Here is a 27,781-nt window from a genome sequence, read left to right as displayed (position 1 = left end):
CTCCTTGTGCCAGCCCCGAGCAGGACAACGGATCAGCCTCCCCGGGATCTGCCCTGGTGAGAACTGCAGGGGAGGTGACGCGTTTCAGCTGCTTCCCTGACTCTCAGGCACGACCACCAGGAGGTCAGAATACATCCGAGGAGCAAAATGAGCGCATTTCCTCTGCGCCCTCGGTACAAAACCGTCGGGGAGGCTAACGGGGGAGCCGGGAGGGTGGCCCGGCTCCGAGGGCTGGCCCGGGAGCTTTGGAGGCGGAGGGAAACAAAGCGCAGGGGAGCCCGCCGCGGCCGGGCTGGGTGGACCGCCCGCACCCCGCCGAGCGCAGCCGCCGCCCCGACCCGCCGCCCCGCGCCGCCCTCCGGCGGGCAGCGGCGACCCCGGCCCGGCCCAGTAAGTCTCGTCCGGGGCGGGGGGGCCTGGGCGCACGGTGGGGGCGGCCCGCCGCCCCGGGGAGGCTCCGCCGCGGCGCTGTGGGAGCGGAGCCGCGGGGCCGGGTGCGGCGGGGCCGGTGTCTGCCCGCAACAGGTCACGGCGGTGCGACTTCTGCCGGGCTTCCGTTACGGAGAACTCCGGCACCGCCGTGCGCGCCGCGCGTAAGTGACTCGTCTCGGTGGGCCTGCGGGCGGCGGGCCGGACCGGGCCCCTGAACCGAAGTTCCGGCGGGTCCCTCGGCTTTGCTCCGCCCGCAGCCGGGCCGGGGGCAGGGGGCAGCCGGCGCTCAGGGCCCGTCAGCTGCCGGGGGGCGGCCGCAGCCCCCATCAGTGGGGAACCCCGGCGGGACCGAGCCCTGCGGGGCGCAGAGCCCCTGGCCGCCCCTTCTGCGGGGGCGGTGATGGGCTGCGGCACGTACAGCTCCTGCGAAACAGCACCGAGCTTTGCTGCTTGTGTTCGGTGTGAAGGGGCTTGGGCTTAGCTTATTGCAAAAGTTCTTTGCCTTTCTTCTGAGAGACAGTATGTCTCTGATGGGTACAGAGAGGAGGAGTGATGACGTTTTTAGTAGAGCTGCTGTCCATGTCTGTGAGCATCTTTTTGAAGATGGCCGGTAGGTATTTGTATCTCAAACCGGAGTGAATCGGGATGGGGATGCTGGAAGTTCTGGGCTATAAAACTGACACACGGAACTGGAGCCTGACTGGCCTTGGCATCTTCAACTTGGCCATTTGAAGCAGTTCTCTGGGGAACTGCCATGTAAAAAGCCTTCAGGAAAATAGGACATGTTGCTGTTGGTGGCTGTTATGTGGTCAGACAGGATGAGCGCCAGCAGCATCTCTCAGAAAACTTTACTATTAACATGGTTTTAATGAGTGCTATGAGCCTAAACCATGCCCAGCACATCTCCAGGCGTGTTCGGTGTGAGCTGCCAGGCAAGCAGTGCATGGACAGGACAGCAGCAGCAGCATAGTGTGGCTTCTTTTGTGAGGTTTTTGGGTTAGGTTTGGTGGTGATGATAACGTTCTTCTGCAGCTCTGGCTACAGTGATTCTGTCTACCCTTAAAGGCAACTACTTTTTAAAACCAGTTTTTCCTTAATGTACATGAAAGGGGTTTCTTCAGTCTTTGAGGAAAATAGAACATGTAAGTTAGGAATGGAAACTGGAAGTCTTCTCTTCAATCTTCTTTTCAGCACAGTAGATGCTTCGCACTGCTCCCACATGGGAAATGCACGTACTAAATGTGATTGCCACAGATGCAGAGGGAGGTGAACTGATTTGCCAAAAGTCGGAGCACCAGTGTCAGTACTGGGATCAGCCCTGAGGGCTTCTTGACTCCCAGCTTGTAGATGACACTTTTTTTTTTTTTTTTTTTTTTTCGGGGGGGGGGGCGGGTGGTATGGCTTGGGTGTGGAGAACAGCGTGATCTGTATTTGCACCAGCAGCATCTGTAAGGAAGAAGTGACTTGTGCAGGCCAAAGACATTGTACCTGTTTATCAAGACCTATGGTGGTGGCCCCTCCCCACCTAACTGTCTTCCTGTTTTTGTTGCTTAGAGCATTACAGTACACTAAGAACAGCCTTTCTGGTTTTTCTTCTCCCCCCCCCCTCACTTTTTCTGCCCTTCCCTCCCTGCCAGGTCAGACTAAATAGCCCTTACTGGGGGATCAGCTTTTCCTGAGTAATTGTTTTGCGCCTCTGACTGCTAGGGCCATGAAAGCTGCATGTCCTGCATGCCCCCCCGCCCCGTGTTTTGTGGGTGCTCTTCTGGCAGTAAAGGCTCCTGTGTGCCTCTGCTGCACCGAGGTCTCGGAGGGATGCCAGTGCTTGTGATCCTTCTTATGTGGCAATGACTAACAGGGGAAGGGAATCTGAGCCACAGAAACCTAACACTGGTATTCCACGAGCTGATCTAACTAATCTCAGAGTTTGCTTTTTAAGCAAAAAGTGTATGTTTTTTGAAAGCACAATTCTAGACTGGCTTTTGTGACTGTTTACCTGTTGACTGTTTCAGTATCTGGGAGCATGCCTGCAAATAAATTAACGCAGATAATGTGGTATCAGGAGTCATGCTTAGTGGGTTGTATTCTGGTGTACTTTTTTTTTTTTTCTTCTTTTTTTTCCCAATGGCTTAAATTAGTTCCCCGAGTGCAGTGGGTACACAGCTAAAAAGGCAGTTTATTTCTCTGGTTGTGGTGTTTTCTCTTAACGCATCTGCATCCCCTCTAAAACAACTGTCCTGGCAAAATTTAAGTGGAATTCAGCCTCTGTCAAGGTGAACATTAAGAAGCAGTTGTGCTGTGGAGCACTGATAAAGTATGTGAACTCCATGAAGAGTCTGCACTAGTCTCCCTGCTGTCCGGTACTGTCCTGTCCTGCACGCTCCGGTCTGCGGAACTGCAGTCTATAGCAATGGTGCAATGGAATAGAGCGCTGAGAAAAAGCTACTGAGTTGTTCCCTTAGATCCCTTTTAAAATGGGCTGTTGGGTGGCCCAACTTTTTCTCTCCAAGTGTTATTACAATTCATTTATAGTGGGGGGGGGAAAGCAGGTTTGCTGCCAGGCAGCATACTTTCCATCAGCACATGTAATTGCTGGGTGGTGGAGAGAGGTAGAGACTCTGGTTTTCAGGCTGGAGGGAGGGAGCATGGCCAGGGTGTGCACTGGGCGGCATCATCCTGTGCCTGACCGTGAATTCCAGATTTTGCAGGGATGTGGGCTCAGCTGTGTAAGCAAAACCTGCCCATTCACCCCTCAGTGTGGGCAATAGGAAGGGAGTTCGGTAGCCAAGCTTCAAGCAGCTTGAGGGACAGAGGGCTGGCTCAGGGGTGCAGCTGCCACAGGCCAGGGGGGGTTGTTGGTGAGGGTTTTTTTTAAGCTTGTTTTGACTTCCTTGCACACGTGGGCCATGCAAAGTTGGCTGAGACTGGCAGTTCAGCAAAATAAATGGGTTTTACTGCCGTGACCTGAAGGCCAGACTAGGTGCTGAGCTTCACTGGAGCAGGGCCGGGTTTGACTTCTGGCGCAGAGAGGAGGCTCTCACATAGGGCTGACCCCCAGCAAGCACCGTGCTGTGTTGCTCGCGCTGCCTCCGAGGGAGGGAGGGGAGGTTTATGCCAGCATGTGAGGATGCAGGGCAGACATACCCACTGCTGAGAGGGACCTTCCCATAGTGACCTTAGACCGTCCCCTGAGGTTCAGTCAAGGTCTGTCCAGCATCTATACACATGTAGTAGAGGGAGACCTTGACTTACATGCTGTCAGTCATTAAAATAATTTTTAAATCTCAAAAGAGAGTTTAAGTCCCATACAGCAGTTCCTGCGTGGCACATCATACCTTCTCTCCTCCAGGCACCTGCTGTACCTGACTGGCCCTGAGCCATCATGGGTCCAGTACCGAGGGCTAACAAACATCCACTGGGATATTACAGTGTGGATCTAGCACTTTTAGGATTGGAGTGTCTTGCTCCTGTGCTTGGCAGTCTGTGCCGCTCTTGGTAGCGTCATGGTGCTGGCTGAGCAGGGGCATGAGCAGCCCCGCAGGCTGCAAGGTGCTGGGAGGTCAGAGCAGAGCCCGTTTGGCCTCACAGTTGAAGACTGAAATGGAGAAGTGAAACGGTACACACTGTCTGGGCGGAGCAGGTACGTGGGAGGACAGAGGGCTGGCTGATCCATCTCCTCCCCAGCAGCTGCCAAAGTGAAGGGGTTCAGGAAAGCAATGATGCATCAGCCTGATGCTGAGCCTTAAAGGATCCAGCTCCAAAGCTCAGCTCAGCCCACATTATTTGTAATTTTATCAGGCTTTGGACCAAGACAGTTGGAAGGTTTGAAGTGGTGATAGCAGCTGGTAAGGAGGGTGGTGGATTCCTGCTCCCCAGACCATTTGCATGCAGCTGGGTAACATCTCCCTTCGTGTGCCAGCAGCCAGCTTGTCGGGCCCACGCTCTCCTGGTTGGAAGGCTTTGCTTTGTTTCCTGTTTCATCTTAAACTTCTTAACTTCTCTCTCCTAAAATATGGTAGTTTATCTTTTTGCGGTTCAGTGTTTCACATCTTCCTGTGTGCTGGAGACTTACTTCCTGCCTCTTCTGTGTTTTCTGTTTCTCACATTAGCTCTCTAAACCCAGCTCTCCAAGCAAGTATTTCTACCTTGCAAGCTGCTTACAGCAGCTGGATGCCTTTTCTGAAAGAAACCAACCCCAGACAAAACTGTCCCAGCCCTTGCATTTATGCAGCTGCTAATTTGACCCTAATCCATTTTAAAAGGAGAGGGCTGGTGGGTGAGGATGGAGTCAGAGCAGGGAGGCCCTCTCTTGCCGGCATGCCTACAGTGCCGACAGATCCGCTTTCCCATGGGAGAATTTTAACTCTCCCCTGATGGCTTCAAAGCTGATTATTTCTGGTTAATCTCTCTTTTAATCAATCCCTAATTTAGATACCTGCATTATGTACCCGTCTTCTGCCTGAACTTCCTCATTTGTTCTCTTTGTGTTTTGCAGGCTTCCTGGTTGTGCTTCAGCGGTGGGTGACTGAACATCGTCTTCGCTGCGTCACTGTGATAGCAGTAATGTGAAGTTTAATGAGCACTTGCAAAGTCGTATAGCAGGTAAGTGCTCCAGGGGTCATTCTTCTTTCCAGATTTGATGTGATTTAAAAAAGCTTCTTGATGGGCTTTCACTAGGAGATCTCAAGCCTTGCAGCAGAAATGCTGGAAGGAAGGTGGTGTGGCTCATATTTTAGTAAACATGCCCAGCAGCAAGAGTCAGACAGCACTTGTAAAGCGAAAGTAGCAGAAGGTTTAGTTTGGAAATGGCTTCGGTTTAGAAGATCAGCGTTAAAAGCCTCACTCCTGGTGTTCGGTATAAAATTGCTTTTATCTGACTCCTTGGTACTGTTGGGGTGTAGTCAGGGAGCGATGGCAGAAGGGAGCCAACAGGTTAAAGTTGCACTGACAGCAGCTACTGCTGCATTTGCTGCTGTGCAGGAAAACTTGCCAGAGATACTTTACCCAGACTGGGAAAGCACTAGATCCCCACCCCTCTTCCAGGTGTTAGAGGAAGAGCAAAGGCCTGGAAGTGCCTGAACAGCCTCCTGATGATCAGGAGTGAACAGCAGAGGCGGCTGGATTGAAGGGAAATAGTGGCTTCTACAAGCCAGCGAAGTGTAGAGCCCTCATGTTTGTGTGAAACCCCCTGGAAAACCCGCTGAAAGCAGAACTGCCAGGTGAAACCCAGATGTCTGGCAGTGCTGCTCTGCGAGCGTGTGACAGGAGGCTCTGTGGGTAGCAATGGTGGGAAGAGAACTGGAGCTGATGGTGGCGGGAGCCACCGGGACAGCAGTCCTGGCTGCCACAACGTGATGCTACAACTCGCAGTACCTGTTACTTCATGCACTCCATGTGATTGTTTTTCTTCTTTAGTTTGGGTCTGTGTTGGCTGGTGTCTGTCCTCTTCTTCCCATCCCAGGCAGTTCAAACGGCTGCTCTGCTCTAGCAAAGCTCAGCTCACAGTTCCCCGGCATGCTTCTCCAGCCAGCCCCATCAAAGCTGTTAGAGCTGGCCTGTTGCCATCCTCCTGTGTGTAAATGAAGCTTTCTCTTTTTCCTTTCTTCCCACCATCTTTGATTATTATCCCTCTTCCAGAGGCAGGTTTTTCTGGCTGATCTAGCATGTTATTTATATCGGTGACATTTGCCTCAAGGCAGAAACGCTTTTTCAGCATATATAGGGAAAACATCTGATGCACCCTATTGCCATGCATGTGGCTTGGAAAAACCAAGCATGGTATTGGCAAGCATGAGGACCATTGAGGCCAACTGCTGCAGAATCTAAGCCGTGTTAGGCACAGTCTCCGACTCATATGGTTATTTCAGTTGCTTGGCAAAGGGAAACATGCTGTTCCTTCACTTTCAAAACCATGGGGAAGAGCACGTAGAGAAGGTTCTCGCGCCTGAGCAGAAAACTGACATTGGCTGTAAGGTGTCACCTAAGACACCTGTGTAACCAGCTCCATCTTTCTCTGGGTTGTCTCAAGGGGTGCCTTAGTTGAAAAGGTAAGAGTTTGTGGCCAAACCCAAATGAAAACAATGAAAATCTGCTTCAGAGTGCCTTGCTTTCAGTCCTTCCAAATTGCAGAGCATTTGGTGATGCCTGGGGAGCACCTGATGGCGTGGGAGCAAGCAGTTCCCACCTGCCTGCCAGGAGGGAAGTAGTTCCCCAAGACAGGATGCTGCCTGCATGTGCCAGAATCCCAGGAGGGCTTACAGCTTGTTTTGGAGAAGGCCAATGCAGCGATAAGGAGACTTTCCTGCAGGTACAGGTAGTTAAGCAGCAGTCTAGACAGCCTTGGGAGGCAGAGCTGGAGATGTGCTGGAAGCTTTTCAGAACATAGTAGGGAAAGACTTGCCAGAAACTATCCAGGCGCAGTGTAGGCCATGTGTGTAGGCAGAAGGGGGAGACTGTATTGCTTTTTCAGACCTCTTTTTTGCCCTATTTTTTAAGCTGTTGTGGAATGTTAATACATATCAGAGATTGAGAACATCTCCTTGGCTCCAGCTTCAGCTGTGACACTTGATGTTCACAGTATAGTGCTTCTCAGAGGGGCTTGTGTTTGTGTATCTGCACCCAAAATGGTTACATCCTAAGCTGTGCCTCCTGCATGGTCAGGTACCTGACTGCCACTGATTTCAGACGAGAGTTTGATTTCTAAAGGCTTCTGGAGACTTAGCAACCAAATACCTTGGGACTGCTGGAAGTGTGAGAGAAGACACTTGGATTTTCTGCAGCACAGCCACTTCTGCGCTACAGATTTCAATTATCATGAATGGGTTGCAGACTCTTACCGTTTTTTTTTCTAGGGTAGGAGAGGCAAGGATGAGATGGGTGTCTCTATTTTGGGTAGTTGGGATCCATTGGCTGACCCTCCCCTACTGTGATATAAATGATCTGGCATACTCGGTGCCTTAGGGACATAGAGCTGTACTGTGGTCCTACCTAGCGAGCTGGCTGTGCTCGGTCTAAGTATCATGACCATGCTCTTCTGCAGCCAAAGTCAAAATTCTGAAGGTGCTTGGCTGATGTCCATCCCACCTCTCTGTTGAGCCTTAGCTGCTTCGTGCTCTTGGAACGACTGCAGGGTTGTGATCTCAAGCTCTGAAGGGGTTACAGGAAGAAATGTGGACTGCAAGGGACGTGCTTGCGCTATAAGTCATCCGCAGCATGTGCTCTCAGCTCAGCCTTGCGTTTGCTGCTGGTCCTGGGCGCTTTCAGTCTCCCGTGCGGAGCTGGAAGCTGTCTGTGCTCACTGCTAAGCTGGGCTCCTTACCTGCTGCAGCAGCGGGGATTTTTGTGCCTGTGAGCAGGGGCCCCACAGCTATGACTCACAGTTCCCATTACGTTGTAACTTAAGTCTTTTAAGTGTGCAGAGAGGCTGTCCCTTGGCTTTCAAACAAAGCCTGCCTTTGTTGTGCTTATGTTATAAAGGAAGCAAGTGTATGTGTTCACCCCACACATCCCAAATGAAAACCACGTGTCTTCACAGCCTTAACATGTGTGTTTGGTGCTTTTGTTACAGCCGTGCATGTTACATTGGTGTTATCCCTTTGAATCTTTTCAGCATTTTTCTTCCCAGCATTCAGTTTACAGACTCTTCAGGGAAAGAAAGAGCTTAAACATGTTTTCTTTTGTTGGTAAGCAGAGGGGACTGAGCAAAGAGCACATGAAGATTGTTAAATATGGGTGCATGTGGCAGTAGGCTGGTCTCTGAGTCATTCCCTTGGGTGGAAATGGCTCTGAGTTAGTTGGTGGCCACGGGTGCTGAAAGGATGAGCTTCATGGAAATATTGTACAGAAGGGGGGAAGTTTGTTTTCTTTTATGGCTTTTTTTTATTCAAACTAATTTTGAAAAGCAGGGTTAGCCAGCAGTATGCCGCAGCCAGCATACTTGTATGTGTACGTGTCTTGGCAGTTTTTAGGTTTATGACTAGCGAGCCAAGACTGGGCTTACTGCTTCCCAAGCATTTGTGGCGTTTCTCCTGCTCTTTTTCTAGAGCCACCAGGTAATGAATTAGGAAGGCCTGATTCTTCCCACAGATGCTGGTATGCAATGCGGAGTGCCTGTACTTAGATCAAGGAGTCATCCTAGTGAGAGTCAAGGAAACGGGGCATTGCAGTAAAAGTGCTCTTTCTTGCTCTCTCCTTCCACACCCGTCCCTGCAGGGGCTTTCACAATATTTTTGGGGGGTTGGTTGGGGGTTTTTGTTTGGTTTTTTGTTGTTGTTGTGTTTATTGGTTTTTTGTTTGGTTTTTTTTTACTTTAGGAACTATATTGTGTGTTATAAAAAAATCTGGGATTTCAGGCAATGGAATAAAGCATTGCTTTTCATTTCTGTGGTGACATTTTGCCTGTAATAGCCAGCTTTTAAATACTGTTCCTCCCCAACTGTTTGAATACAACCAGCTGTAACTAGTTAGCAAAACAATAGTCCAATCATACAAACCTCCAATCCCATCCAGTGTTTTTGAGTTCTGTTTAAGCAGATACATGGGTCTGCAGGTCTCCTGATACAGGTGTGTGTCTTTGTCACTGAGTCAAGACTGTGATGGAGCAGAAGATCTCAGATCAACCAAATTCCCAGCCTGCAATGACAATTTATTTTTGTTGTGTTATTGTTCAGCATCTCAGTGTGGAAGGGTCTGGCAACTACTGTGCTTTCTACTGTCTGTAATACATAAGTGCTCATTGTTACATGACTGAAACAGGACTTCATAGTTCCACATGTAAAACATAATCATGATCATACATTGTTGTTGACACTATCAGGCTCCGGGCAAAGCAGCAGGGGGTTAGTGTCCATCTGTGCTGATGAAAGATTGTGCAAGGGAATGACCAGCTATTGCCCAAAACAATCTGCAAGCCACGTCTGAGCTGTGCCAATATCCACATGTGCTCTTCTTTAGACGGGCTGGAGTAGTGTATCCTTGCTGGGAAATCAACTTTCTAATAATGTTTCCACCAGCCTTTTGAAAACCAAAGCATTCATTTCAATGAATGTACAATATACAGTGAAGTTGGATGTGTTGTGATGTAGGGCATAAGCTTACCTTAGGATGAGGAGGGTCAGAGTAACCACTGCCTGATTTAACAACACTGGTGTGATTTTTCCCCACCTTGTTGAGAATTAAGTGGGGAAAAGGGGGGCAGATTTAAACAAACATTTTGGTAATTGAACCCTTTCTGTATTCTCACCACCTTCCCTGAGGTGACTGCCACATTGGATCAATGAGCCGTGGCTGCCTGCATGTGCAGAGAGGTTGTATGGCTGAGGGTGGTAGCCAGAGTGGGTCCCAGCGTGAGCACCAAGCGGAGGCCAGAGAGCGTCTGTGCACTGATGTTGCTTCATACGTTGTGGTTGACACTCTCAGGCTCCTGGCAAAGCAGCAAGGGGTTAGTGGACATCTGTGCTGATGAAATATTGTGCAAGGGAATGACCAGCTATTGCCCAGGTTCCCATCACGTTGGATTTGTAGGGGAGGGAGCTGGTGAGGTTGGCAAGCCAACCTTTCAACTTTTTTTTTTTTTTCTTCCCTTGCTGTGTGTTTGTTTATTTTTTTTAAGGAGGAGAAAACACAACTCAAAAAAAAAAAATCCATACCACAAAAGTTCGGTCTACCTCAATTGTTTTCTCACAATTAACAGACAAAATTTATTTGGCTTAAAAAGCGAAGCTGTTCCTGGCTGGGATCCTACCACAACAGCTCAGTACGTGGGTGGGAGCCACATGCACACTTCCTACCTTTCCCCTCACTACCTCCCCTGCAGCCAGACACTGTGTTCCAATTTGTGAAACCCCTTCTTGGCTGTAGCAGGGGGAACCCAAGGCACCGCATAGGCTGCCCACGTGCTGCTTGCCGACAAAAGCAGAGCTGGCTTGCACAGTCAAAAAGCAAAAAACCCACATTCAGGCAGTGGGCAGGGTGCTGAGTAACGCACTGCTCCTATGGTTAGCATTGTCTCTTGGTCTCCATGGGTATGCTGTCTTGGGTCCATCCTTACAGTGAGTCCTTTGGGAGCGTGATGTGGTTCTGTGTTGATTTAGTAGTTATTATAGCTGCCTTTGGCGGTGGCTGCTGACTCCTAGGGCAGAAGCGGGGGCCAGAATCACCTTCTGGTTAATGGTGTGGTACCTGTATGCACTGAGAAATAGTGACTCAGAAATAACCAGGTAAATCCCCCACTTCCTGATGAAACTGAGTATCTAACAGGTGCTACGTCTCCTTTGGCTTTTGGAAAAGAGCCCTAGAAGGCAAATACCTAATTTTGAGCCAGAAAGAAGGCTTTGTACTGTCTAGGCTTTGGGGGAACGGGGGCCGTGGGATTTTATGGCAACATCTTACAAATGCTTCTATGTACTGTGAAAGGTGAGGCAGAAGGGCAGGGCCTCTGAACATCTTGAGTGCTACTGCAAGAAGGAAAAAAAGAATCTGTCCTACTTTTACCCACGGTGGTCACTGGAAAGTTAGGGGTTCAAACTGCAGCAAGGGAGTTAGAAGCATGAGAAAAAGCTTCCTGATGGCAAAGATAGGGAATGACTGGAAGACATGAGAGACACTCCCTGTCCTTCCCAGGGCAAGTCAAGCAATCCTCTGCTTGGAGAGATGCGAAATCACTCCTTGCTTGGGTCTGGGGCTGCACAGTAGCATCTGCCTCTGTCTGAGCAACGTCAGTGCTGCTCACATGCTTATCCACCCTGAATCTGCCTGTCCGTGGGAAGGGAGGGCTGCCTGGTCCTGTACACAGGATGAGCATCAGCATTTCCTTGGAAATACCTGATCTGGTGACCCCAGGAGGAAAATATTGCTTCCGACAGTCCGCAGCAGACCTGTTGGGCAGGATGTCCGACTCGGGCTGTGCGACTGACCCCGTTGGCACTGCAGCAGGACTGGGACAGGATGTCCACGGATGTTACAAAAGGCTAGCATGTTCTCAATCACACAGCAAAACAATAGTTATCAGGCGAGTGGCCTTGTCCAACTGCTGTCCTGTGGCCAAGCAGCTGATCTGGGGTGGAGCTTCCAGTCATGTTCTGAAAGGCGGTTGCCCTGCCGTACCTGTCTTTTGTAGTCCGAACAGGCCAGCTGGCTTGTTCTGGGTTTAAAGATGGTTGTGGTACCAGCCTCAACATCCAGACCTCTGCACCTCGTGTGTTGGTGCGTTTGCTCCTTTCCACTGGTGGCTTTGGTAGAGAGCCAGAGCCAAAGCCCGATCCCGCCAGTCTGTGCTGAACCAACTGTGACTGTGCTGGCAACTGGAATTTGGTACTTTGTCTGTAGCCCTAATTTAATGCTCAAAAGACAAGTCAGAGCATGAATTGTAGCTGCTGTGGCTGGCACTGTTCTGCCCTAGTCAGTAGCTCATCACACCAGCATCCTGTAGGCAAGCTTATTTCATAGAGGGTGAAAGAACAGCACAAGTTGGTGCCGCTCAGGCTCTGTGCAGCGTTTTTGTGGCTGCTAATTTTCCTGGCTGGGCTGTGTGTGCTACAGCTGGCTCTGTGCTCAGGGGATGGGAGAGCAGGAGCCTCTCCTGGCTGCCCCATGCTGTGTGATCTCTAGGTGGGCTGTGCTGGATGCTGGCATAGCTGACGGTGGAGCAGAAAGTGAGAGGGTTTTGTGGCTCTGTACAGGTCTGGGGACATGTGCTCACTGCAGCAGTGGGGGCTTAGTCCTGGAAGGTAAAAAACAGCGGGGGATCCTCATCTGAGTGTCTGGGCTCTTGCTGCCTGTGCGAGGTGAAAGCTGGGCAGGGCCACATGCACAAACGCGTACGTAGTGGAGAGGGAAGGGTAGACTGGCGCGATAAACCCTTAGTCACCCTGGGGTGTGTTTCAGTACATGGGCCCGGAGCATTGACCTCGGCTGTACGGGCCCTCCAGCCCTGCCGAGGGTCCAGGGCCTCGCCAGCCCCACCTTGCAGACTCAGGTGAACATGGAAGCTCATGCTTGGAGATGCAGTGCTTGAGCATGATGTCTCCTAGGAGCTGGCAGCATCCATCACACCAGGGTCCTGGATAACCTGCAGGCTCCAACAAATGTGGTGCTGACCTGGGAGGAAAACTCACTTGTTTCTGGTCTGAAATTCTTCACCAAAACAGGACTTCTCCCCTGTGCCCACCCCAGGAAATAATTCTTCAGTAAAAATGGTCTCAAGAACAAAACAGGTTTGAGTGAACCAGTTCCTCATGTCCTGTGAAAGCCCAGGTCAAACCTGAAGAGCAGAGAATTGACCTGAAAGCAGCCAAGCGATGAGGGCAGCAACCTCTGGGGCTGGGAGGGAGACCAAAGCTTACAGTACTGTTACTCCCTCCCAGATTCGGAGGAGAGCCTTCAACAGAAGTTTCTGTCATCCTAACTAAGAGATCAGACTGTAAAGGCATAGACGTGTGCTCTGGTTTTTAAATATGTGCATATAAAATTAAAACCTGAAGTTTTTATCATTCTTCTCAGTGCAAGAGGCAAAATTTAAACAACGAATCCCCAGCAACTAATGGCAGATACCAGTCTGATATCTTCACCAGGGTATTGCTCTCTGGTGAACATCCATCCAGCATATGTCTACTCCTGAGACTTTAAATGTAGCACCTGGAAGGAAAACTGCCATCAACATCTGTCCTGAGCCAGAAAAGGTCTTTCAGCTGTTCTGTAATTGTTGCTGAGGAGATGGTGGAAAAACAGCACCATGGTATGCAGTTGACTAAAGTGCATCTTTCCAAGTTTTTGGCAGGAACAATAATACTGACGGGCATCTCTGCAGTCCCCATTTCTCTTTCATTATGTCTGTTTCTTACAATTCAGATCTTGTAGTCCCCATCAAGAGGTAACATAATTTCTTTCTGCTGCGGCCAGGCATACCTCTCAATACCTGCAGAGGTGGCAATGGTATTTGCAAATTGGAGAAGGACATAGTGCATTACAAAGGGCTTTCAGCAAACTTTTTGTCTTGCCTAGATCTTCATAAATTCAGCAGAAGCATTTTCAGACTATATACTCCAGGGCCCGTAGGCAGTTTGTTTTCTGTTACAGCAAGGGGACGCTCCCAGAAGCTCAGCCATGAGGGAGTACAGCTGGGCTGGGCCTGAAACCCCTGGGCTTGACACTCACAACTTCCCAGTAAGAAAGTCCCAAGTGCAGGTTAGTGGCTCTTTTGGGCCATTAATCCCTCTGGTCAAAACATGCAGCAGAGTCCCTTCCAGACCTCCTTAGCAAAAAGTCTCAGAAGTCGTATATGTTCCTATGAAAATTCTAGTTTCAAAAACTTGGCAGCTTTCAATGAAAATAGCTCTCAGACAGCTGTAGTTTCTATCATCTCTTCAGATTGCCTCTTTTCTTGCAGCCTACCAAAGCAAAACACAATGGGGCAGCCACCTATTCACTGCCTTCTGTATCAGCCAAATTGCAGGAAGCAATCGAGTGTGTTGTAAATGATGTCTTGGCGTGTTCCAGTGCATTACTGAACCACATTCAGTGACTTGACTTGGGGTTTTCTAATTTAAGAATCAAAGCTTCAGCTCACTTCTATCTGGTTTATTGCTGAACACCAGCCAGAGCATATTTTGCTTCCCACGATTCAAAATTTGAGGGAGTAAAAAGGTGGAAAAAATACAGCTGTATGAGGAACTCTTGAGGGAAGAAAGGGACCATTAATGAAAGGGAAATGTCTTCAAAGAAGATGGAGAGTTATCTGGGCTTAGACTAAGCACATGAGCAGCCTACAGAGGCAAGTTGCAAGCTGCCATTTAAATCTCTTCCTCTTCCAGATTCAGCAGGAGACAAAAGGGTCTGAAGCTGCTGTGGAAAAGGGTGTGAGAGAGGCTTGGGGACATCAGAAGCTGAGCGCATTTTAGCTGGAAAGGATGGGACATTGTTTCGGCTCTGAGCATCATCGGCTCTGTGAGGGACTTGGCTGCTTATGCACTGGTGGCTGGTAGGAAGCGGGAGGTGACACACTGCCAAAGGGCAGCGGCTGTCGCAGGTCAGCCAGCATGAACACCACATGGGCTCTGTGATGCTCCCAGGTGAGGCGGTCATCAAGGCAGAAGCTGAAGGTAGAGCCAAGCTCTATCCCCACGCCACATGAAACATCACTAAGTAAATCTGCTTGCAGTAGCATGCACTGCATTCATCTTCACAGCTGACTATGTTCAGGAAACAGTACAATGGCTATTTTCATATTTTCTTGCAATTGTCTCTGCAAATGATTTACTTCAAGGCCACTTGTGCAGCAACCCAGGTGGCACAGGTGACGTTGAGACAGTTACTGCAGAGATGCAGGCACAGCAGATGCTGGCTTGAAGAACTCAACACCAGTTTTGTGGCTTAGGGGGCTGCCTTTGTGCTGGTGAGGAGCTGCAGCTCTGCCTTTGCACCAGTGCCAAGGGTCTGCATATGGGTGATGGGTCAGGTCACACTTGATGGGCCATTTTCAGAGATCCAGCCCTTTTCCTCTGCAGCCTTTGGCATGGCTGGCACTGCCCAAATGTGGCAGAGGAGAAGAGTCTTTTCCAGCGGCAGTTTTGGGGCAAGCCTCTCTGGGCATACTCACCCCTTGATTTTTATGATGTCTATGCAGGGGGATTTCAGCCAGCTCTCAAAGTCCCCGTGCTTCCCCTTCCTTGCAACACTCTACCTGTAACCGTGCTCCAGGCAAGCAGGTGAATCCAACATTACTGAATTGTGCAGCAAAGAGATTTCACATCAGCTAGTGTGACAGCTGGACGACTCCTGCATGTGGCTTCGTGGCACCAACCTGAGCTGCGTGATAACAGTGTCATCTTTCCCCCTCCCCTCTTGGGGCTCTCCACCTCATCCAGGACCTGCTGTGGGGCTGATCAGGATCCTTCAGGCTTGAAAGAATGACCTAACCCACCTGGGAACTGAGGGTGGAGGGCTGCAGGTACTTTGAACAATACCAAGCCTTTGAACAATACCAAATGTTGCAGCATGAGCTGATTGTTGTTTCTGATCGGGCAGCAGAGCAGTCAGCTGCTTTTATCTCTCGGAGCCCTTGTTCCCCAGCTGGAGAGTGGGATGGTGCCTGCCCCCTCACTTCCCAGGGTCGTTCAGAGTGGTTGTTAACCTTACAATCGGTGCAGCACACAGTCACCAAAGCAGTAAGCGCCACACAAGAGCCCAGAAGGAAACTAATTCTGGTGCCAGAGGCAGGTTTGAACAAGCAGCATCCCATGCTGGGCAGAGGCAGAGCTTTACATTGCAGTAGTGGGGCTCCATGTAGTGTCTGGCCCTGGCCCTCCTCCCCTCCCCAAGCAGCTTTCCTCAGTGTCACTGTTCCTTTCCCTCCTTTGTGCCCATGGGAGCACAAGAGGTGGGGTGTCTGCTGTCTCACCCGTGGAACAGGGAGGTGACCTGCCCGTGATGTGGTGAGGACCCCATTGGCATCCTCCCTCAGGGGGGCCTTTGGAGCCCTGGGACTGCTGCAAGAGGGTCTGCAGAAGGTGGTTAGATGTAAGCCTGTTACCAAGTGTGGATGTTGTCTGTACTTCAAATGGCCAAAACTGGCAGGGCCATACATTTTGAAAAGGTTGAAGACCTGCTGTTTAAAAACTCGTGAATGCTTTTTTCCCCCCCATACTTGAAATGCTGCTAAATTTGATGTGTGGATGAAACAATGATGTTTCGCTTTGTCTGCAGCTTGGAAACATTTGGACTCTCTCCTTCTCCACACAAAAGCTGTCTCAGCCGGAGCAGGTGTAAATATTTTTATCAGGCTTAAGTTGCTTGGGCTGAAGTTAAAAGCAAGGGAAAAGAGCAGCCTTTGTTATGGAAAGCTGGACTGCTGTAGCAGGCAGTGCTGCTGGTTTCACCTGTATTATTTAGTCTTCCCATATTAGCCAGGAAAGTTGTGGCCGATGAGATGTGGGAACACTCAGCCTGTGTCACCCCTGCTGCTGTCAAGGCCAGGCTCCACTGACCTTGGTCACTGAGCACCATTAACCTTAATCCTTAACTGAGGTTAACGTTTGGCTTAATTTTCTGGTGTGAACAGCTACAGTAGCAAAAGGGCAGTTTTGACCAGGAGAACTTCCTCTTTTCAGGCTGAAAACAGACATGCGTCTTGAGAATTGATGTGACCTGAAGATGCCACTTCCAGTTTTCATCCTGATTCTCCCAGAGGTTGATGCCTGTATGGTTTGCTGGGGGAAGAGGTTGTGTGCGTGCTTCCTAACCTACTCCTGCAAAATCAGGGGTAGCCTAGACTGCCAGAGTGACCCGGAATGAATTCAGCTGAGCCACCCGGTGATGAACTTGGGGATGTCTGGCCTAACCCCTTCTGCTAGCAAAGCTTTGGGGCAGGTAGCCTCTGGCAGTGGTGTGCCCATGGGCAGCTGGGCAAGAGAGTGTCTTGAAGGGTACAAGGAGATCCTAAGGAAGCTGACTTCTTTCAGCCTTATGCATCTAAGAAGTAATCTATTAACAGTAAAACATTTCGTCCACAGGGATAGAGGTCTAGCAGGGCAGAGCAGCGGTGTCGTCCTGGTCAAGACTGCAAGAGGAGGCACCTGGCCCCTGGCCATGTTATTTTTAAGCGTGGAAAGCACACGTGGTCTGCAAGAGCGTAGCACTAAGGAAAGGAACTTGCCGGTGCTTCCTGCCCTGCCCCGGCAAACTGATAAAGCCCTTTGCAATGCAGGGCGACCCCAGTTTATTTTTAAATGTAGCCAGGCATGGACCTCACAGAATAACTGAGACACCCAGTTTTGGGCATTAATTCAGCTTTAATTCATTGCCTAATGAATTAAAGAGTTAATGTAAATGTGAAAAGGACAAGAAAGGCTCGCAAACCATCTCCAGAGCAATGTCTGCGTAAGGGCATTCATCAATGCATGTACATGGGATCTAAAATGGGTAGTTGGTAAAAGTTACACAGGGAGGGGCATGTAGCATTATCCCGAGTCCTGTGCTGCTCGGACAGCGCATCTCAATCCTGTTCCCTTCTCTTGTTATTCCAGTCCCAGCCCTCTAGTCAGCAGAATTAACTGCATGCCGAAGGATATAGTTCCCATGTACAGTAAGTGCTCACACTGAGGAAATCTAAGTTCTTGCAATTGAAAACCAGCAGTTCGTTGTGCAGTAATGATAACAAGGCCCACTGGGATGGATCTGTTTTTATTGCATGCCCTGTGGAGGCATAAATGAGATTGCCAGAGATGTCCTTCTTCTTGCCCAGATGCTGGGACAGCAGGATTGCCGTGGCACCAAAACACGCTGTGTTCAGGCCAGGAAGGAGCTGTTGCAGGGGAGGGAATTACAGCCCTCAGCTCCTGGTGCACACATGGTGCCTCACCATCTCTTGGCTTTCTGTAAAACAGTCTCATTCCCACAGCAGGATGAATTGGTTTGTTAGGAATGAGATTAGTATTCTGGTCTGACTGATTAGGTATTTTATTGATGGGCTTTATTCCTGTAACAGAAACCCTTCTTTCTGAAACACACTCTTGAGGCATTAAAGCGGCTGCATTGAAATGTCCCAGCTGGAAGAATACATACCCCTGCTTCTCCATCTTGTCCTTCTGGTCTCTCTGTCAGAGGACTGAGGGGCAGGTGGGGAAAGAGGGACTGGTGAGCTTGCTGTCACAGCAGTGGGTGACAACGTCATTGTCTTGCCCTGAGCAGGCGCTTGGGATCTTGATAGCAATGCCAGCCCCCCCGAAACAGAAATGCCACCTGGGAGGAAACATCCCAGGTTTTAGCCTGAGCTCCCTCTGGCCAAGCCCACTGGGAGGACTTGTGAAAGCCAAGCAGATGCCCCACTAATGGGACTGTGTCCTGGAAAGCTGGGAATTAAATTCTTTCATCATGAGCCCCATGGCATGGAAGGCTTCCTTATGTGCGAGGTCCGAGCAGCAGAGCAATAACCACAGGAAGCAACTCCAAAACACCATAGCAGTCTTGGTGATGCCACGGGCCTGTGCAAGGGGTGACATGTGGGACTCAAGCACCGTGACACCAAGGCCTGGGGTGTTTCTCAGCCACGTTGAGGTCACTTCAAATAGGAGTGAGCTAGCTGCAAGCACAGCTGCTGGAGGTGTTTGGGGCACAAGTTAGATCAAAGCTATAGTGTTTACTAATGTCTTCCACAGATTAATAGTGAAGTAAGCACCAAAAATAAACAACCTGATGCTTTTAAAACCAGTGGGCTAAATGAAACCCTTTCCAGTTTAGCAATCTTCCTGTCTCTGCCCTTTTTCCAGGGATTGCAGTCATGAGGCATCCCGGAGGCCAGGAAGGTTTGCCACAGCCTGATCCTGATGGTGCTGAAAGGCAGGAAGAGCTTTGCCTGTAATGCCTGGTTAGAAGCAGAAAACCGTGCAGGCTTGTTCCCACCTAGGTGCACATAACCAGCACTGGCAGTGAGGATCCAAGCAGGCTGTGTGGGTCCCCAGACATGCTTAACAGGGAAGGTGGCCAGGACAGCCCTGCCTATGCCATTGCCACATCTGCAACATTAGCCTTTACGTTGAGAGAAAGTAGTGCTCATTCCCAGTCCTACTTTTTTATGCCTGGGGAGGTCCTGCCTGCTTCTTTCCCTTTCTGTCCTGAGAACTTTAAAGGAGGGAGGAAGGATGTGCCCTCCCACACTGCCCCAACAGCATCACAGTGGGTTAACAGTAGCAAGTGCCTTCACGGTTCTGTTCTTCAAAGTTAATTTGCTAAGAGGACTCTTTTATCCTCACCATCTGCTGATAAAAGTCTCTTTGGGAAGCTTGGTTGATAACTTGCAGAAACAGGCATGCGCTTAGAAGCTTCAAGTCTCAAACAGTTTTTTCAGGGCTGGAAGGGATGCCAAAACTTTTATTCAAGTGGAGAGTTTCTTTATCTTCTTGAGGGAGTATGCTCTGCATTGTGGGTCATTCTACCTCTCTTTCTCTTCCAGGGAAGGAACTGCCATGCCCATGGGAATCTTCCGGGTGTGCCTAGTGGTGATTACAGCTATCGTCAACCACCCGCTCCTCTTCCCTAAAGAGAATGGCACCATCCCTGAGAATGCAGAAGAAATCATCCAGAAGATGAAGGAGCGGGAGGAGAGCCTTCGGCTGGAGAAGTTGCGCTTAGAGCGGGAAATTGCAGAGCAGGAAGCCACACATAAGGCTCTGGAAAAGGCTGAAGAGATAGTAGAGGAAAGCAAAGAGGGAAAAGTCCAATGGGATATGTGGACTGCCCTTTCCATGGTCATCTTCCTGCTGATTGAGCTCTGGAGGCAGGATTTCCAGGAAGGGAATTGGCAGGACACAGGAGGAGAAGAGGATGACATGGCTGTCCTGGGGAAAGCATTTAAAGGAGTGGCCTTCCCTGACAAGGCCATCTTGGCCAGCTTCTATGAGAAGCGCATCTTGGGTACCACTGGAGACATGGCCAGGATGCGGGAGATGGTGGAAGGCTTTGCAGATGACTTGCTGGAGGCCTTGAGGAGTGTTTGCAACCGAGATGCTGACATGGAAGTGGAGGACTGCATGGGTGTGGGGAGCATGTATGAAAATTGGAGGGTGCGTAAACCTTTTGTCTGTGATCTGATAGTGCCTTTTGCCCCGCCAGAGCCATACTGTTTTCAGTCCCAGACCTGGTGCTCTGGTGATTCTTTTCCCCCCGATGAGCAAGGTTATGGCACTATCAAGGTATGCAGGGCAGATGAGGATGTGACAGGTTGCATCTGTGACAAGACTAAACTAGGGGAAGATATGCTGTGCCTCCTCCATAGCCAAGCCAATACTACCAGGCTCAGCAGTGAGATGGAAGACCTCTTGTGTTTCAAAAATACACAATATCTGGATGCTGACCAAGTCATGAAGTGGTTCCAGATTGCAGTCACCAAGGCCTGGAACAGAATCTCCCACAAGTATGAATTTGACCTTTCTTTCAGCCTCCTGGACTCACCAGGAGCCCTGAAGATAAAATTTAGATCAGGGAAATCGATTGCCTTCAATCTCACCCCTGTGGTGCAGTATGAGAACTCTGATGTTTACTTCATCTCTCATTTCCCTCGAAGTGGCCTGGCAACAGACCTCTCCTCCAGCACTCACTGGTTTCTCACCTTCGCAGTGTATGAGAGGAGGTTCATCCAGCTGGTCTCCAAAACACTGCCTGTCAACGCCTGCCATGTCAGCTGCCTGCAGATCCTCTCCTTCCTCCATGGGAAGCAGTGCAGCCTCACAGGTCCAAGCGGGCTTACCAACTACCACCTGAAGACAGTGATGCTGCATCTCCTGCAGGCACGTCCCAGTCAGGACTGGGTCCCAGAGAAGCTGGAGGCCCGTCTACAGGACATGCTGAAATTCCTGGAGAAATGTTTGCATGAAAAGAAGCTCTATCACTTCTTCATTGGCAATGGGAAGGTACCAGCAGAGCTGGGCTTCCCCATCATATTCCAGAGGGCTGAGCCTCTCAACCTTTTCCGTCCCTTTGTGCTACACAGGGACATTTACAGGAAGACAGTGGACACGTTCCACGAGATGCTCAGGAACACGTCTGCACTGATAAATGAGTACACGATGCACATTCCCCTTGCACAAACCAATGGAATCCATAAGGAATCCCTTTAACCAAAGCCAGCAGGAAAACACTTGTTCCTCTAAGCACAAGTACAGACGGCAGCTTTCCAAAGCCTCCTGGAGAGAACTGACTTTGCCAGTACCAGCTTCTTGTCTGCAGCTGAACCAGCCCTGGGCCATGGTTTCTGCAGCAAAGGAGAGGGGATGGGGGGAAGATAGGGAAAAACTGGAAGACATGGTATAAAAGTTTCTGCCCCACTGGTGTGCTGCCTGGATTTTACACAGCTAAGAATATATTTTTCTATTGTGCATCAGTCATGCTACAGTGGTGGTAAGCAACAGATGTGAGTAATTCATTCAGCTGCCTGCAGTGGAAGTGGTGGTGGTAGCCAAATACTTCATTTCCTTTGGAAGGGGGAGATAAGAAAAGGGTGGAGGAATCGGAGACAGGATCCTGCGTGCTTGCAGGGGCTCTGCCACCAGTGGGAAGTGTGGCATAAGACTGGACGCTGATGTGAGGAGGAGGAGGACCATGCGCAAGATCTGGACTAGATGGAGATCCTAAATCAACCACAGCTCTTTAATCAAAAGGGAACTGTGGTTATTTAAAAAAACCTTCTTAATAGGACTTGGAGCTTGTCCTGTCCTTCAGAAACACCCCTGCACATTTTTCCCTGGGGAGGATGTAGCAGAGCAGGCAGCAGGGTCTCTGTCTTCAGACCATTTCATTTGAGTCTTCTGTTTTCTTCATGGTAACACGGCTAGCAGGTTATATTCCTGGCCATTTTCCATGGATAAATGGACAGGAAACTTTTTTTACCTTAGATAAAAGAGAGAAACACCATTATTCTGGCGTTTTGGTTTATTTGTTTGTTTTCTTTACCTCAGGGCAGCAAGGCTGTGAACAGCCAAGAGAGAAAGAACTGCTGCAGGTTTTGCTTTCATAGAAGAAGCAGTTCTCCAAAATTATCCTGTAATAAATTCAATCTCAGCACTCTGGTAGCAGGAGGGAACAATCACCCTCCAAATGAGAGTGTGACTCTCCCAGCATGTTTTTAATGAGGCCAAGGCCAGCAGGATGGCTCTGAATTCAGGGGAGGGAATGAAAGTGGTGCACATGCAGCAGAGCTTGGCAGCACTGGCTCTGCAGCTGCCTTGTAGTTTGTGTCACATCCTTTCTGCCCCCAGATACCCAGGCAAAAGCTACCTGTTTGCCTCCATATAGGGTCTCCTCAATCCTGTTAAAGACCGCTGCTCTGATGAGGCTCTGATGCGCTGCTGCTAGCAGACTGTCATTTGCTGAGCCAGGAATGCCATGGGGAAATGACCGCTTCTGCAGGCTTTCAAGCCAGGAGAGAATCTCAAGGCATGTGCTAAAAAACCCGGTGCAGAAAGGGAGATGCCTGAACTCCCTCAGGAAGCAGCATGTCAGTGCTGTGCCAGTGGGCTGCCCAGCCCTGGCGAGGTGGCTTTGCTGGAGGAAAAGGCTCAGTAGCTCCTCACCCTCTTTCATGTGCTTCATGCAGGATCCAAACCAGGGCCTCAGTGCAGATCTGCTTTGTGCTGGTCCTGGAATCCTGGCTTTCAGTGCTAAGGGGCCTTAAGTCTTACCATATTCTTACACTAGGGTTTCCTGCTGTGTTTTACACTAGGGCTTCTCTGAATTCTGTTTACAAGAGGGTAAACAGTTCTGGGTGGTAAGACCCATCAGGGATGTTACCGTCACTCCACAGGTCCCTTTTTATCAGTCCTCTCTATCACACGCATCAGAGAGAAGATTTAATTCTGTATCACTACTGGGGACACATAGAGCATGAGGCTTATAATCGAGCTTGTTGATAAGCAAACTTCCCACAGACGTGTCCTTTCCTCCCTTTTCCTGGTAAAAACCATTTCACTACCTCCTTGATGCCTGCTCTTGTCTGTTCCTTCACCAGCGAGGGATGTTCCATGCACAAAGGCAGAGAAAGCTGTAACTCCGTTTCCCGTGTTCTGTAAGAAAGCAGAGGTGAGGACAGGGAACTCCCTGCTCAAATTGCTGTTCTCCTTGGCTTTTATTATCAATACTGTAGGGTGGTTAAGTAATATATCTGAGCAGAATGTAAGGGGTAGGAAGCAAAATGGGAGAGAAGAGGCTGGTGGGTAATGCCAGTAGCAACGACTCTCGGATCACCAGTGCTTGCTTCAGCACCCTTGGCGATGAGCCCCTGGGAGACTGCCAGGGCTGGCAGAACAACAGGGCAGGACTAATTGCTAACGCTAACAACACTAACCTGTAAGCCCTTGGCTTTCATTAGTCCAACCAAGCCAGCCTTCCCCAGCAGGAAAGAACAGGAGCAATCTCAGGGGACACAACAAGCAGGTAGTGACAAGCAGAGGTACAGGGAGAGTGGGTGAATACTGGAGCCTGGAGGCTACATTGGAAGCTGTGGAAGCTGTTAGCAAACCCAAGCAATCTACCATTTTTACCTGCCCAGGTTCACTGTACGGTGCCTGTGGCAGATCCAGCTTTGCATGGGCTGGTGGCAGGCAGGTCATGCTGAAGCAGTTGTGGTTGGAGTTTCTTCTAAACGTGTTCCCAGCCCAGCCAGAAAGAAATAAAGATTTCTCTGCCATTTCCTGTCAGGAGTCTAAATTTAGACTGTCCAAAGAACAGAAACGAATTTGTGACCCAGGTCGCTCAGGAAATGACATTCAGGGTTGAAAAATAACTTCTATATAAGGTTGAACAGCGGGAGGATGAGAAGAAAGGGCTGTTGAGCAAAATAAGGTAACTCCCCTGTTAAAATGTCAGAACAAAGCTTTGTAACGCCAGTCCTACGGGCTTGTAAACATGCCTAAACTCGTCTTCACACAGCTCCAAGCACTGCTGCTCAGACTCAAAGGGAACCTAAACTGATAAGTGGATTAAATCTTTTTTTCTTCATTTTCTGTATCTGTGCCTGTTTTCTCTTAAGCCCAAACTGACCCTGAAGTGTTCCCATGGGGTTTAGTTGAACCCAAGTTGGAGCTGAACCAAGGAATTTATGGATTTGATTTCCCTGAAAGCAAATCGCTTGGTTCAGTTTTCCTGCATGCAATATGCTCATTTTGCCCTGAGCACCTTTTAAGAGGTCTGTTCTGTGCATTTAGGCTGTGAGGGAACCCCCTCGTACCTGTCTCGGGGGGAGAAGTGCTCTGTGATTGTAAGCTGTGCTCCAGTAAGCCTCAAGGCAGAGATCTTTGTAAGCCATATACCAGTATATATACCAGAGGTATATACGTGTCCCATCAGAGGAGATGTGGGTACACTGCATTTCTCTGGATCAGACCTCCACAGTGGTACTAGGAGGCCATGATGTGAAGCACGTCATTCCTTGGACTGTGTTGTCTCTCTGTATTGAATCTTTGCCCACCGAGTACTAGACCTAGCAGTAAAAGGCCACACTCATATTTCATTAAAAAGGTTTATAAAACGGTTCAGCTCCATCAGCTGTCAGCCAGTAAAAATGTCCTAAGACTTTCTAGTGCCACCCACATTTAGTTGTGCCTTGATTGAAGTCTGGCTGGGCATTCACGGGAAGCAGCTTTAAAGCGTGGGGGTGGAAGTGGGATTTTGTGGTTCTTTTAATAGAATAATGTTCTTTTAAAACCAAACAGCATATGATACGTGAGTAACAAACAGCATCTCTTTGGTAATGTCTGTATGTCCATGAGAGATCCTAGGGAAGAGTAAATAGCCTGTCCTGGACCTCTTTCTTGTGTCTCAGTGCTTTTCTTGCTATTTGCTAACTAACAGATGAACTCCTGTTGCCTTTTGCTGGTTTCCAACCACTCCCTCCACCTTCCATTTGTGGTTTTAATGTTTCATTATAGGCTCTGTCACAGCAATAAAATTAGTGATGGCTTGATAGCAGCCACTGATCTACAGCATAGCCTCACGAGCCGTTTGCCTTTAGGAAAAGTCTTGATCTAAGCTTATTATTGCTGTTCAGGAGCTGAATGTCTTCTAAGGGGAGCTGTTGGGAGTTTACGCTTTAGTATGTGGCAGCCACAGAATATGGCTTCTTCCCCTCTGAGTTGCTCTGTATACAGGTCTTATGTGGATATAAAGATGTATTTTAGCAAAAGGATCCAAAACTTGTATCCAATATTCAAGCAGCAAGGTTTGGTGCTTGTTCACCAGATGTTTTTAATGCAAAGCCTTTGCAATGTTTTCTTTGTGGTGAAGAAATGAGACTTTACCCACCTGTAACAGCTTAGCTGCTGGTATTGAGGGGTTAGCTCTCATAGGATCCTACATAGTAAATAGCTTTATTTATTACTTGTTATTTTTTAGGATTGGGGGTGTGTGTGTGTGTGGTGTGTTAGCTCAGTAGCAAAACTGTAGTATGAAGATCAGTCTTGGCAATGAAGCTGAGATGGGCAGTAACACCAAAACCCTCCAGACGTAAGGTCTTCCTTGATTAACAATACTGTACTCAAACCGCTGCTTTTATAGCAGGACACTGTTGAATTTATATAAATCTTCTCATGCTGTTTTATTTATAATAAAAGAAGCCTTGTACAAAATCTAAAGAAGCGTGAAGTCTGTTTTGTTTCTAGTTCCCCCCAAGATGTTTCTGAGCAGAAGGATGTAGTGGGGGTATGCCCAGTGCAATCCTAGTGCAGCAAGCAAGAATCCCTACGATTTCTGCCTGCCTGTTGAAATGGCTCCAGAATAAGACGCAAAGTGAACATAAAGTAGAGTAGCTGTTCCAGAATAATGCCATGGATATAGGTCTTCCTGAGAATATGAATCCACAGGAATTCAAAGTAATTATTCTGGATACCTCTGCTCAATAAACGCCCTTTTGTGGCAAGCCCTAAATATCGCTGGTTGCCCTTATTGGCTGAACCAGAAATCTGAATGTCTAGTTCAGCTATTACCTGCTTGTTTTATAGGTATCCACAGTTCCAGCCACCACCCACCACCACTTAACTTAACCCCTTTCCCTGATTTGAGGGAGTGGCACCTCCTTGTTAACATTCTAATATGCTCTGGCTCTGGAAGGAAATCCAAAGCTAGTTATGAATTCATATAATAAAACCACCACTGTGGTGACATGTCTTCCAGCCCCACAGAATGCTCTGCACACCTTTAATTAATAACTCTGCCTTCCAGTGATCACTGGGGCTTGAATCAGTATTGAACAGGTCTGAGAAGCAGCTGGCTTAAGAGTTGCAGCACAAGTCTACCTAGCCAGGAGTTAGAATTTCCCTAGGATCAGCCACACACTGTGGTAAAGCGAGTTCCATAGCCCAAGTTCATCAGCAGTTCTGGCTGCTTTAGTGCAACTTCGTTATTTAAAGCAAAACACACACACAAAAAAAAAAAAAAGCCCACCATGCTTTAAAGCTGTCTGGCAAGCTCAGCAACATTTTCTCCATAGAGCTGCTGATCTCCTGGAGCATTTTTTTTTTTCTTTTCCTCATTTACTCCTTCTGTATTGCTAGGTAACAGAAGGGGGAATGTCAATATAAAAGACTTTTTCAGAAGGGCAATTGGCAGGTTTTTGGTCCATGCTATGCCCATTACTACAGTATTATCTGGCACAGGGCAGACAGATGCAGAGACAGGCCAACCCCAGCCACTAGAGATTGGTTTTGGCCTCCTCGTAGTAAAACAGTTTTCCTCTAGGCTCTGATCTAGATTCTTTCTTCAAAGATACAAATTTTTGTGTTTTCCTTGTTTTCAGGCCTTTTTAAAGCCCTGATTCCAACGTGCTAGCTTTCATCAAGCCTAGCAGCCTAGAGTTTTGGCATACAATTACGGCAACGCTGCAGTACATAAATGTGCCTTCTGCACCTGTAGACAATATTCCTAGAGATGGACAAAAGCTCCTGAGGTAACAACCACTCTGCAGCGCAAACCTTAAATGTGCGCTTTATGGCTGGAGATTTAGCTAGTGCACTTGGACACAGCTATCTGTTTATGCTTGGTTGGTGTGTAAAGTCACTGTCCTGGGAAGTCCTTCACTCCTCCAGCAAAGGGACAGATCACTCCAAGCTTGGCTAATGAGCATGTGAACTTGAACTGAAAGTAAACCTCTTGGGCTTGTCCTCTCAGTCTCATCAATATACAATTGCCTTTCACTTGCTGCTGTATTTATAAAAAGGAGCTGCCTTTTATTAACGACTGTACTCCACCAGCACAGTATAGGGTTTGCGGACTGAAAGCCCTCTGTTGTGGACCTGGAAACTGGATGCATACCAGCCATTCCCCTGCTGCTGCTGCATGGTTAACTGCCCTACATCATATTCCAGGTCTCTCTCTCTTAAATACTTAATCTCTTCTAAAATCAAAACTCCCAGGAGAAACTTCACCAAAAAAAGATTTAGGAAGCAGCACTCTATTCCAGCTAGAGACATCTCTAATCTCAGTTTTTATTACCACTTTAAAATGATCCCTGAGAAGAGAGATGATTTGGTAGTGGTGTACTTTTGACATTTTTTCAGCATGTGGAGAATAAACAGCTGAATATGAGGAAGCTACACAAAGCAAATCAAGTCTATCACATGCCAGAAAAACTCGAGTAGCTCCTGGCTTCTGATGCTGTCAGGCCTATGTGGGAGGGTGAGCGCAAGATTAAAACAGCTAACACATAGCAGAGTGAGTATCTCTGCTGCCCTAGTTTAGTAGATAAACAGACTAAAGACCTGGGCATTTTTGCTTCCAATACCCATATGTTGTTTAAATGTTTCAGATGGCAGAAGCTCACTCAACAATTATGGGGAGAGGTTTTAGGCTATTACAACTTCTCTTTTGTGGCAAG

At 48.8% G+C, this 27,781-nt stretch overlaps 1 protein-coding gene across 4 annotated transcripts; it reads left to right on the top strand.

Annotated features, from left to right (window-relative positions):
• LOC119153197 (inositol 1,4,5-trisphosphate receptor interacting protein) lies at positions 1-25,538 on the top strand. Of its 4 annotated transcripts, none has more exons than XM_037399289.1 (3): positions 1-173; positions 4,928-5,034; positions 19,376-25,538. In XM_037399289.1, exon 3 carries the CDS (start codon positions 19,389-19,391, stop codon positions 21,036-21,038), a length of 1,650 nt encoding a protein of 549 aa, XP_037255186.1. In that variant the 5' UTR covers positions 1-173; positions 4,928-5,034; positions 19,376-19,388; the 3' UTR covers positions 21,039-25,538. The 4 variants fall into 4 exon arrangements, with proteins under 4 accessions (XP_037255186.1, XP_037255187.1, XP_037255188.1 ...); XM_037399290.1 differs by lacking the exon at positions 1-173 and adding an exon at positions 331-390; XM_037399291.1 differs by lacking the exon at positions 1-173 and adding an exon at positions 477-593.
• The last annotated feature ends 2,243 nt before the right edge of the window (positions 25,539-27,781 follow it).

The sequence above is a fragment of the Falco rusticolus genome, chromosome 9 (assembly GCF_015220075.1).
Source record: "Falco rusticolus isolate bFalRus1 chromosome 9, bFalRus1.pri, whole genome shotgun sequence".
NCBI classification, from domain to species: Eukaryota; Metazoa; Chordata; class Aves; order Falconiformes; family Falconidae; genus Falco; species Falco rusticolus.
This window is presented reverse-complemented; position numbering and strand designations above follow the sequence as displayed.